This window comes from Pteropus vampyrus, unplaced genomic scaffold (genome assembly GCF_000151845.1).
Source record: "Pteropus vampyrus isolate Shadow unplaced genomic scaffold, Pvam_2.0 Scaffold2, whole genome shotgun sequence".
Lineage (NCBI taxonomy): Eukaryota > Metazoa > Chordata > Mammalia > Chiroptera > Pteropodidae > Pteropus > Pteropus vampyrus.
Window position 1 is genome coordinate 15,415,178 of NW_011888783.1, and position 12,506 is coordinate 15,427,683.

The window sequence follows — 12,506 nt, forward strand, 5'->3', positions numbered from 1 at the left end:
TTTTATGGCCTGCCTCACTCCTAATAGAGTAAAAACAGTTCCAAAATTCCACTTTACTTTCTTTGCCTTAATTTCCATGGTTTGAATGCTGCATTGCTAAAACTAAGGCTACTGCTCTGCCACTCACTTCACCTGCTTTTTGTCTTCCTAATCTAGGTCATTCATTTTGTAATCATTCCTAACAAAAGTGATTCATGGTTTAAATATTAGAGGGGTAGAAATTTCAAGACTATAGGAAGTATGTGTGCATATTTAAGCAGGAATTTTTAGCTTAGAAAATTGGAAGTTGGGAAAGGATTACTGTGCTTATGGGACTCTTTCATAAAATGTACACAATAAGTGTCCTCTTGTCACTAATTCCATTGGGATGATGCTGCTTCAGAATATCACCCTATTGCAGGCCTATAAGGAGGCACTTCTTGGAGTTGATAGATTTAATAAATCTTTGGAAGTGGGAACTAGAGAATATCCTAAACATCTCATGGAAGGTTATACTCAAGCTCGAGCTACAGGGAAACCAACAGTAGCAAGAGGACTTTAATAGCATCATGACCATAAGAATTCCAGCTCATCTCTACAATCCTTGGGTCTTGGTGCCCTCGCACCAACACATAAATTGTTTTGTGTTGAAGCACCAGCAGTTATACCTATCACATCACTAGTGCAAATGTTAATCCAGTGAAAACGACAAATACTTTCTTAGAATAATTATGAAAATTGTTTTGACCTTGTGGATCCACTGAAAGTCTCAATGATTCACAAACCACATTGAGAATTGCTGTTTTAGGCATTAAGGGTACAGTAGTGTGAAAAACAGACAAAAATCTCCACCCTCATGAAGTTTACAATCTAGTAGGATGAGACAAAAAAAAACAACAACATAATTTGGTAAAATATTAGTATTTTAGATAAAATGACAACTAATGGGAACAGAAGGAATATGAATTGTGAGGGAAGGTGACTTTTGAGTAAAGAACTGGAACAGTTAAGAGAATCAGCCACAGAGTTACCTAGGAGAAGAACATTCCAGTCCAAGAGAACAGCTAGGTGGAAGGTTTCTCATATGTTTGATGAATGGCAGGGAAACCAAAGAGACTGAAAAAGAGTGGGTGAAGGGGAGAGAAGTAGGAAATGAACTCTGCAGGGTGAGACGGACACATCATCTAAGGTTTTGTATGTCAGTGCTTCTTAAAAGTCAGGTATTTGCACATCACTTGGGGATCTTGTGAAAATGCAGATTCTGATTCATGGATGGGAGTTGGGTCCTGCAATTCTGCATTTCTAACAAATTACTAGGTGATGTCAATGTTGTGGTCCTTTTTGAATAGCAATCTTGTAGGCAATGGTAAAGAGTTTGGCTTTTATTCCTAGTGACACAGGAAGCCATTGGAGAGTCTAGCAGAAGAGTACCATGTTCTGACGTACATTTTAACATGATCAGCCATAAATATTAACAACACTATCAGGTCTATAATCCCTCATCCAAAACCCTTGCTAAAAGATGTGTGTTGGAATTCACAATTTTTTAGATTTTAGGAAGGTAATATATTTCTCATATGTAGTATATTTTATAAAACCGCAGCAGTCTGTCACTCTAATCACATGTTAATATTTCTGCAATGAAACGAATAGTCACATTCTGTGGAATAAATAAAAACTAAATATTCTCATGTTCGTTCAGGTGATGTTTTTACCATTAAATGATTTACAAAGAATTTAAAAAATATTTTCAGGTTTAGGTCACACCAGAGTTTGCTGCCAAATGAATTATAAAAATACTTTCACTTTTAAAGCATTTGGATGTAGGAATTAAGAAAAGATGGGCCTTTGTTACTGTTATACTTTCAGTTAGTTGCTCCTCTTGTCCCCAGACTGCAGAAACTTCTTTAAGACAAATAAGTCTGTTACATGTTCATTATAGGCTTTGTTGGGTGCAACTGTCGGCAGGAGAAGACCACAACCTCAGATCTTTCATTCCCTGGATGCTGCTCTCAAAGGAAGAAAAATAGATACCTATCAATTTGAAGCACAAGTTCTCATTTCCAAAGAGTTTTTGCATCTTGGCAGCCTATACTGTCATGTGTGCAGTCCAAGCACAGTTAATTAAAACATGCTGAGCATTTTATTATACCTTGGGACAGTTAGCATGTGCTTAGAATTATCCAACTGTGCTCATTTGTGGTTGACACAGTATTACTTCTCTGTCTGACTCTGATTTCTTTCCTACATCTATGAGCTGCCTTAGTCCACATTCGGTTCCACATCTTGTAATCTAAAGCAAACTTCTTTGTGTTTTTTCAGAATCCATTTGTGTGTGTGTGTGTGTGACTGATTGGTTTTCCCAGAGAAATCCAGTATAAAAGAAGTGCATTAGGAAGTTATAAGATGAGGAATGTTGTGATCTTTTTCTATCTCAGTACAGTCATGCTTTGGTATCTACAGGGAATTGGTTCTAGGACACCCTCCACCTCCCTGCGGATACCCATATCTATGGATGCTCAAGTCTCTCATATAAAATGGCATAGTATTTTCATATAAACTATGTATATCCTCCCATATACTTTAAATTATCTTTAGATTATGTATAATACCTAACATATAAATGCTATGGAAATAGTTGTTATACTGTATTGTTTAGGGAATAATGACAAGAAAAAAAGTCCATACATGTTTAGTACAGAGACAGCCATCGTAAGCCTAACTACATAGTACACATCAACCACAATGTAACATTTAAAAAAGTATTTTAGATCTGCATTTGGTTGAATCTGCAGATGCAGAACCCATGGATTCTGAGGGCCAACTATGATACTAAAAGAATCTTTATCTCTTTCCCCCATACAATTTCATTTAAGAGTTAGTATATCCTATTTTCTGAGTTCCTGTCCTCCTGATAAAGCTTGAAAACACTGATGTAAGGCAAGACTTTGAAGGGTTGCTGTTTTAATGCTTGCTGGCAAAATAATAGGCCAACTCTCATCATTGGGGAGTCTTAACTATTCTGTGAATCTGTGTCAAAAAATAATGCATATTCTAATAAACACATTCTGTTATATACTCCTAAGCCTGAGAATATGATGATAGATTACTTTTCCAAGGGCAAGGATCCAAGTGAGTCATTGCTATAAAATAAGGTGGTATATGGGAAATGCACGGGTTAGGAATAATTTGTCCCAAAGGATGAATAACAACAAGGAGAAAAACATTGTTTGCAACTTTTCCTTTAAGAAAAGAACAAGGAGTCTATATACTGTCTACTGAATGAGGTGAGGGGGTTTGTGACAATTGAGTTATAGTTCTTAGGTAACCGACTAGGAAGATCCCCACTAAAAGTATAGTTTTAGTTATTTTCCAGAACTTTTATTTATAAAGAGTAAAAATTCTGCAAAGAGTTTTCATGTTGTTACGTTTTTGATATCTATAACTACAAGTGCTCTGGATGGTTAAAAGTCTACTTTGCTGGGTTTGGAAAAAGTATTCATCAGGTATATTCTTTTGTTTGTGTGTGTGGTGAAATATTTATACCATATGGTATATTCTTTTAAGGATGAATTATAAGGATTTCGTAAAAATTAATTTATTGCAGTTTAATGTAGACATGGGAGATGGAGAGAAATCAAGTAGAAGGCTATATACTTTATTGCTATTTTGTTGTGTGTATCCAATTTTTTTGGTAGAGGGTTTTAGGAAATACATCATGCTATTAAAGGTGAATTCTTTTACTTACCTAACAGAATCCTAATGGGAGCCATTTGGGAATATTGAGATGTTATTGAAAGGCTTGACTAGCAAGAGCTAAATCTCTTCTTGATGTTCTCTCTTAGAAACCTTGTGATTAAGTGGGCCTGTCTGAGAACTTTTCTGTTAATATGCCAACATGTTAGGATAAACAGCAGAAATTACCAGATCCTTTAGACAGAAAACCTCAGAGAGATAGAGGACTTGTCTAGAAGAAAAAAATAGTGAGTTGGAAAAAATAATAACCTATACTTTTGAATTGAGTCGAATGACTCAATTTCTGTGCATAGCTTTTTTGTTACCAAGAGTACAGTGAAAAGATCTGAGTAAGCAGAAGGACTTCATGTAGTCTGCTTGCTATGTCTGCCAAGCTGGTTGGAGGAAACATTGTTTAGGTCTTTAATAAAAGGTGAAGTGAAGCTTGAGTTTTAAAAAGGAGAAATTTCTAAGTTTAGTTCACATTTCATTTAGGATGCTTCGTTAGCCAAAGTCTGTAGTGAAGAGTTGTGCGCCACATTTGCAAAACACTTGTTTTTGGAGATCTTTGTTGAAGTTAAATGTGAGCCCTATAGTTGTACCATCCGGGAAGTTTTTTTCCATGTACTAACAGTTCTGGGTCATTATTCTCTGAAGACTTAAAAACAATTATCTTTGATTTTAAAAATAGTTTATTTCAGTCAGAATTGTATCATGACACATCAGTTTTCAACTCAGAACAGTTTTAAATGACTTTGTTTCTTCCAAGGGTGAATTTAACTGACCTGATTTGGCCATGACTTTGCAGAGTGAATTTTAATTATCTTAGTTGAAATGCTTACTTTCCACGTTTTGAAGCATTTTCTAGGAAAGAGGTTTAGTCAGGATAGGAGGTATCTAGAAACCTAGCAAAACTCTTTATTTCTTCATTAGTTTAGAACTGTGTATATTGTTATGAGCCTTGTAATTTTTACTGTGAATTTTTGTATTCCAAGAAATATATTTCTTTTAGAGTAAAAAGTTTGGTTGTTTGCTTTGTGACTCTTTCAGATATTAACAGTGGTAATTTTTTGGTATTTATTGTGAATTTTATGCCCTTCTTTTAAAATATTATAGTAAAATAGAGTTTTTTTGGTCACAAGCATCTCATCATTTTGGTATGCCAAATTTGATATGGAAACAAAAAAGCAGCAGGTGGGAATTAATCATTAATGCCTTTCATTTCTGATTAAAACAGGACAGGGAATCTCTTGCCTGTTGGTTGAAAGGTGAGTCTTCATTCGAAGGGAGGAAATGTTCTTTTTCTTGTCAATAAATGCCTTTTTTTTTTTTCAGAAATCATAATTGTTAATTTTCAAATCAAAGACAATCTGAAACAAACATGCTGTGAAACATGAATCACATAGTTTTTAAGTGTTCATGCATTATTAGGCTAAACCTCATTTAAAATGCAACTGTAGTTCTTTTTGAGAAAACCCATCATATTGTTAAAAAGTTGTAAAAACCTTTTTGTTTTGAGCCTAAAACAATAAACAGCTTAAATTTAACATTCTAGTCTGTTCCAGAATGGACTGTTAATTTTTTTTTAAATAAAAAGTTAAATTTCAACAGAAAAATATTGTTCTAAACCAAAGAATTCATAAGACATAACTATGTAATAATACACAAAACTATGTAGTAAAAATATAATAAAACTTTTTGTTTTCAGTAGATCTACTGGATGTAAAAAGAATTCAGTTGGAGAGAGCATAAAGATTTACTCAATTATACAATATTTTAGGTTAATCTGAAAATTCAGAACTTTAGGGTATTTATGAATAGGTTTAATCTTGTCAACCAGTAAATGAACACTTTGAGTATTTCCCACATAGCCCTAATATTATAAATTACAATATAATGTCAGAGAAAGCCTAGTTATATTTAACTAAGGTTCTTTTAATCATTGCCTAAAAATACAGATAAGTATCTTGAAATTTTTAATATCTAAGGGAAAAATAAATGTCCTTGAAAGTATTATTATTTAGAGAGAAAAGCAACACAAAAAGAAATTATAGGCAAAAAAAAATTAACGCTAATCTTCCTTAAAATCTGTATCTCTGAGTTTATAAAAGCAAGGAAAAATTGGAATCATTCTTCATAAAAGTAAAATATGTGAAAGATTTCCTTGACTCAAAATTTCTAGCAATTAACCAAAAGTGAAAGAAAATTTAATTAAGAAACTTCATTTTTCCATAGTGAATGCTTGCCATTCAGCAGATTCAATTAGAACAGAGAGAAGAAATAAATGAAGACCTCCATAAAGATTTTGAGGGAGAATCAAAGACTTTAGCAGAAGGTGGTGCTTTGTTATATACAAATTTGTCACAAGGCTTGCAGTGATTTTTAAGCCTCTCAGACTGGAAATACGATTTCTCTGGTAGTATATTTCAAGAACCCACTCAGAATAATTAGGACTTCCTGTGGGGTTTGTTAAATGAGATTTTTTTCCTATCTGAATCAGTTTCCATTTTCCTCCTCTTACAAATAATTAACTCTTAACTTTTTGTTTTTATAATTTTTTTCTCCTTGGTGCAAATGTAATATATTTATTGTATAATTTTTTTTAAATGACATAGATATGTAACAAAAGTAAAAATCACCCTCTGGAGAAGCCTTTCTCCTTCTGGTTCTGGGAGAGAATAATACCCCAATGACCTTGGGCATCTACTGCATGTAATAAGTTAACTTCTCTCTTTTCAATATGCATACCAATCGACTTGGTCTTTACTTTTCATATAGTTTGCTGATCTCATTTTTTTCTTTTGTTTTCCTGAATTTATTTGTTTAGATTTTGCTTAGAATCACAGAAGAGAAGGTCTCATACCAAACCTGTCTTCTTATTCTCCCACTTGCTTAGACGTAGAGCTGACCCTCCACCTTCCGGGGTCTACCACATGTTTTTTTTGAGCCCATTACTTTCTTCTTCCTCTGAGTCTTTGCTCCATCACTTCTACTTGCTGTTTCTTCCACCTTTGGCCTTTCTGCTGCCTGGCTTGTTTTCTCTCACTCTTGAGAACTGACCTGGGCCTGACTACGGTATTCTCAGACATCTGAGTACAAAATAAGTACAAAGCAGAGAAAACACGTGGTGTATTACTTATGAATGCTCCTTGGACAGCTCAAGCTTTCCTCAACATGTCTTTTATTTCAGCCACTCTGCATTATTTGCTGCTCTTCAAACACTTCCAGAACTTTCTTGTTTCTGTGCCCTTATTCAGTATGTTTCCCCTATTTATAATGTTCTTTCTCTCTTATTTCCAATCTTCTTCTCTTAACCATTTTACTTAAAAAAATCATCTGTTCTTCAGAACCCTTGTCAGATAATACCACCTCTGGTTTGCCTTTCTTGACACTGGCCAAAGTGGTTCCTTCTTTTTTCCCATTTCTTTAGCTCAGCAAATACTTACTGGGGACCTATGCTTGCCAGGCATTTTGACAACATGATGGTTTGTAAAACTCTCATTGTGTATAAGAGTATTATCTATTACTTTTATTATATTACCTTATTTGTAAATAATAATATCCATCTTATTTTCCTTACTGCCTTTGAAGGCATAAGCTATGTCTGGACCCATCTTGTAATGGATACTCTTACCCAAAGAAGGTGTTCAATACATATTATGGAATGAATGAAACTTTCTGATTGTCTTGATATTTCTGTATGCCAGCATCACTTTGGTATTTTCATTTTTATTTACTTTTGTTTTTGTTGAAGTTTAATCTACATGCAGAAAAGCATACATGTAAATATAGAGCCTGATGAGTCTAGGGATGCAACCAGCACCCAGACTGAGAAAGAGCACAGCAGCAGGAACCTAGAAACCCCTTGTGCATTGCCTTCCAGTTGCTATGCCCCTTCCTCACAAGAGCAACCACTCTCCTGACTTTTTGCCTGTTTTTATACTTCATATAAATTGAATCATACGGTATATATTTATGTCTTCTTTCTTGGGATTGACATCATAGGTTGATCCATATTGTTGAGTGAAGTTCTAGTTATAGATCATTTATTCTCTTTGCTGCATAGTAGTACATGGTGGGAATATATCACAATTTATTCATTCTATTGATGATGGGTATTTGGGGGAGTGTCCAGGTTTTGGCCACTATAGATAGTGCTGCTAATAATATTGTAGTATATGTCTTTTGGTGAATGTATGTATTTCTTTGGGGTATATGCCCAAGAATGGAATTGTTGGACCATAAGGTATGCATAAGTTTAGCTTAAGTAAATACTGCTAGTTTTCCAAAGTGTGTGTTTTCATTTAAATTCCCATTAGTAGAACATGAGAGTTCTGATTGCTTTACATCCTCTAACTTTGGTATTTTTATAAAATTATCTTTTATGTAGATATGAAAAGTATTACTGACACTTAAAGGCAATGGAGAAAATCTTTTAATGGATTTTGTGGATATATACACTCATCCATACTATACTAAGACTATTTTAAGCAGTTGTCCTTGAGTTTTTTAAGATGAGCTGTTCCTGAGTTATAGGTTATGTGGCTGTCATTCTCTATTAAGCTTTAGTGGAAGTCTGTCATACTTATATGGTAGGTCTGGGCGGATTTTCTGGCAGAATCAAAAAGAGGCGATGAGAGCCCTTGAGACCTCCTCTGAAGACAAATCACAGACATTTGGTGCTTATTGGCCCTTCCTTTGAACAAGCTGAAAGGATTTTGAACTGCTGAACACATGATTTCCTCTTTTCTTTGTGAACTTTTGCATTTCTTCTGTAGATGAGATGTATGTTTCCCCACCTTACCCCATATCCTAGCGCAGTTGTTCTCGAAGTATGATCTGGGTGCTCCTAGGGGTCCCCAGATTTTTTAAGTTTCCACAAAGTTAAACTATTTTAATAATAATAAGACATTATTTGCCTTCTCACACTCATTCTTTCACAAGTGTCCACTTTAACCTTCCAGAAGGTACATTACGTGTGATATCACAAGAGATTAAATGCAGAAGCAGTTATGAGAATCTGGCTGTCTTCACTTACACTAGACATTAAAGAGATTTTCAAAATGTAAAGCAAATTTTTTGTTTTGAAAAGTGAAATTATTTTTCATAAATGTATTATATATTAATTAATTTTGTATATGATTTTAAAATAAATAAATAACTTATTCTCAGTTTTAATTTCTAATATGGTTAATATTAATAGATATTAAAAGCTGTTTGTAATCCAGACTTTAGACGAGCCACTCATCTAAAAGATTTAAAATATTTAAGAGAACAGACTTTCTGACAGATTAAAAGGTGTCCTTTTAATGTAGTCAAGGTATCTTCAAACTGGAATATATCATAATTGATTCTGTCAGTTTCCAAATGTTGGGCATTTAGGTTAGATCCATTTTATTGGCCTTACAAGTAATATTGCAGCAGTATTCTTCTATATTAATATTTTCTTAACATCCTTAATTATTTTACAGTAAATTCCTAGAAATAGAACTACAGGGCCAAAAAGATATGCAGGAGGAACTGACATGACCTGTTATATAAATTCAGGGACCAAATATGCTTCCATTTTTTTTCTATTAATTAGTGTTCCAGTTAGCCCGAAATTCAGTATCTTTGTCTCTTCCTCCAAGCTTGAACCCCAGGAGGCTTGCTCAGTCCTGAAGCAGCCCATCCTCTGCCAAATGCCAGAAAGAAAACTCTAGTATAATATTACACAATTTATCTCCCTTCTTTTAATCACTTTCTGTCAGTGTTAAAGACCAGCCCTGTATTGTTTGTTGAGAGTTCCTTGTCTAACTGCTTATAGCAGGGGTCCCCAACCCTGGGGCCACGGACCAGTACCTGTCTGTGCCCTGTTAGGACCGGGCCACACAGCAGAAGGTGAGCAGCTCACAAGCGAAGCATCATCTGTATTTGGAGCCACTCCCCAGCACTAGCATCACCTCCTCAGCTCTACCTTAGATCATCAGGCATTAGATTCCCATAGGAGCACCGGTCCCTGGTGTCGAAAAGGTTGGGCACCACTGTCCTACATGATAGTTAGAAGGGGCCTGGTCATTGCAGCTTATGCGCTTTGGACCCAGGCAATAAGGCCAGGACACACATGGAATGTGGGTAATTTCCGAAAGAGTAAATGTACATTCCTGTGTTAATCCCTGAACCAATTTAGTATAGCATTTATATGTCATCAGAGAAATCATAAAATGGCTTGAATGCTTATAGGCAAATTTTTTTAGTATTAAAAATATATAATTGAGTTAATTATAATTATAATTTACTTATTAAGACAAACCTCAATATAATTAAAGCCCCCAAACACACATGCATCCCTAGTGAGGTCAATATGTATATATCACTGCTTAAAGGTCATATTTCATCCTAACTTTGTCATTACTAGGCAAATTCACTTGAGTTGGCAGTTTTCCTAAATAATTACTCATTCATATACAGTTAAACCTCATTATTCACAATTAGGTATTTGCAAATTTGCTTACTTGCTAGCATTTATTTGGAACCCTAAAATAAGTACCTGTGACATTTTCCTGGTCATTTGCCAGTGATAACAGAGTGGCAGAATATTTGAGTTGCATGACCTACATATTCCTAGCTGAGGTCAAACAAAGCAACTCTGCCTTCTTTGCTTTCTTTCAGCTCTCATATGTAAACAAGTGTCCTCTTCAAAGTCTATTTAGTGCCATTTAGTCTATTTTTTTTTTTTTTTGCATTTTTTTTCATTGGTGATTTTGTTGTTTAAAATGGCCCTCAAGCATAGTGCCATTGTGCTGTCTGGTGATCTAAGTGCAAGAAGGATGTGATGTATCTTACGGAGAAAATACACATGTTAGACAAGCGTCATTGAGGCATGAATCACAGTGCTGTTGGCTGTGAGTTCAGTGTTAATGAATCACCAATATATACTAAGTAAGGTATCTTTAAACAGAAACACACATAAAACAAGTTTATGTATTGATTGATTGGTTGATAAAAATGTCGTGACCAGAGGCATGTAGGAACCTAACCTTATGTTTCCCGTGGGAGTAGTGTTTCAGTATTCGGTAATTGTGTTCGAAGTGACTTTATAGAATATAACTATAACTACCATGAATAAGAAGAGTCAACTTTATTTGCTGCATTACTTCATTCAGTATTCGTTTATTCATGTAATCTTTTATTCGTTCTTTAAGAAAACATATTTGAACACTTCTACTAGGTGCCAAGCAACTTCCACATGACTACACTTTCCCTTTTGTGTTATTATGCTCACTAGTAGAAGTCTTGCTATAGCCCTCTGACTCAAAGTATTTGTGTGGTTTATGATAACACATCATAAATGAAGTGTGAGATTGCATTTAAAGGTTGGGAAGTTGGGGGCTAAATGTTTTGTGTCTATGACCATTTTTTACTTTACATATGCTAGATTCAGTCTTCTCAATAAACTTTCCAGGAATTGTTTTGCCTCCTTGGAGACCAAGATTTTTAGCATCAAATTCCTTAATGAGTTCATGTTGGATGCCAGCACAGCCAGGTGATGTGGCTTTCCCACCTTTCCACACGAAAATGCTGTTGTCTGCTGGTTTGGCTACATAATCTTGCAGGCAGAGCTTATGACTGACAGAATAATTCCTCCACTATGCTTTACTGATGAGAAGCCAAACCAAACTGGCCCCTCTCCTTTTTCTAATTCCTCCATCTTGCTCACATGTTTGTATTTCCGTCTCCTTCCATTGCCTCTTCACACTGTGTCCTACATCTGCATTCAAGCAGAGGGAGGGGAAATGGAATAGAAGAGCAGATGTTTGCCTCATGTTCTTTGTGGCTCCCTAGCTAGGCTCTCTTCCATTGAAGTGTTCTTCATTTCCTGGTTTTGATTGTCCAGAATGTATGAGGACTAAGATCTGTACCTTGCTGCTCTTCTCTCCTGATGTTAGTAAAATCAGTTACACTGGAAATCCTCCATATGTAATGTGAGGAATTATAGAAATACCTTTCTGAGGATTCAAATTGTTATCTGCTCAGTTTGAAAAAGAAAAATTCTAATGACTTCAGGGATCTTTCAGTGAAATAATCATAGAATTAAGCCCAAAGAAACAAAGACATTGTTGACCATCATTAACTCAGTAATTGTAAGAAATGAGTGCCAGCAATAAAAATTAACCTTGATATTTTTATATGCTAAGTAGTTAAATACAGTAACATTTTTTGAACATCTTTGAAATTGTCCTTCAAGAAAGTGAGGACCGTGACTAAAACCTTTGAATACCCTTTAGTTCCTGGCACAATGCTTTGGGCAAGTAGACCTCAATAAATACTAAAATATCTTCCTTAAGATATAAATATTCACTAATGTTAATTTGATGTTTATTTTTTCAGATACAGATGAATATAGACCTCCTGTTTGGAAATCGTACTGTAAGTACACAGATTTTAAATTGGGTGGGTTATAGTGTTTTATAGGTTATATAAAAATATTATAATCAGTAGGTATGAAAAGTCATTCCATTTTGTACCTATTATTTTTGAAAAATTAATTCACAATAGGATTTGGGAATAGTATAGAAGTAATTGTGAGGAAACAAGAGTGTTTCCACAAAGTCTGTATATGGTTTCACATCTGGAATGCATCTCATCCCTTTGAGCTTGCATGGAATCCCATACCATGTAGACAACAGCTGATAAGACTAAAGCAAGGAGAAGCTAACTACGAAGTCATACTATCTAATTATTCTCAGATCCTGATTCTTTATATGAAAAAGAAATATATCAGTGATAATGTCAGGAGGCTATCTTGATAG

At 34.8% G+C, this 12,506-nt stretch overlaps 1 protein-coding gene across 1 annotated transcript in view; it reads left to right on the top strand.

Annotated features, from left to right (window-relative positions):
- Nucleotides 1–12,506, top strand: part of CHN1 (chimerin 1) — a 159,450-nt gene that overhangs the window by 24,556 nt on the left and 122,388 nt on the right. The window contains exon 2 of the mRNA XM_011357240.2: nucleotides 12,085–12,123. Within this exon, the coding sequence (XP_011355542.1) occupies nucleotides 12,085–12,123 (39 nt within the window). The remainder of the gene's footprint in view (nucleotides 1–12,084; nucleotides 12,124–12,506) is intronic.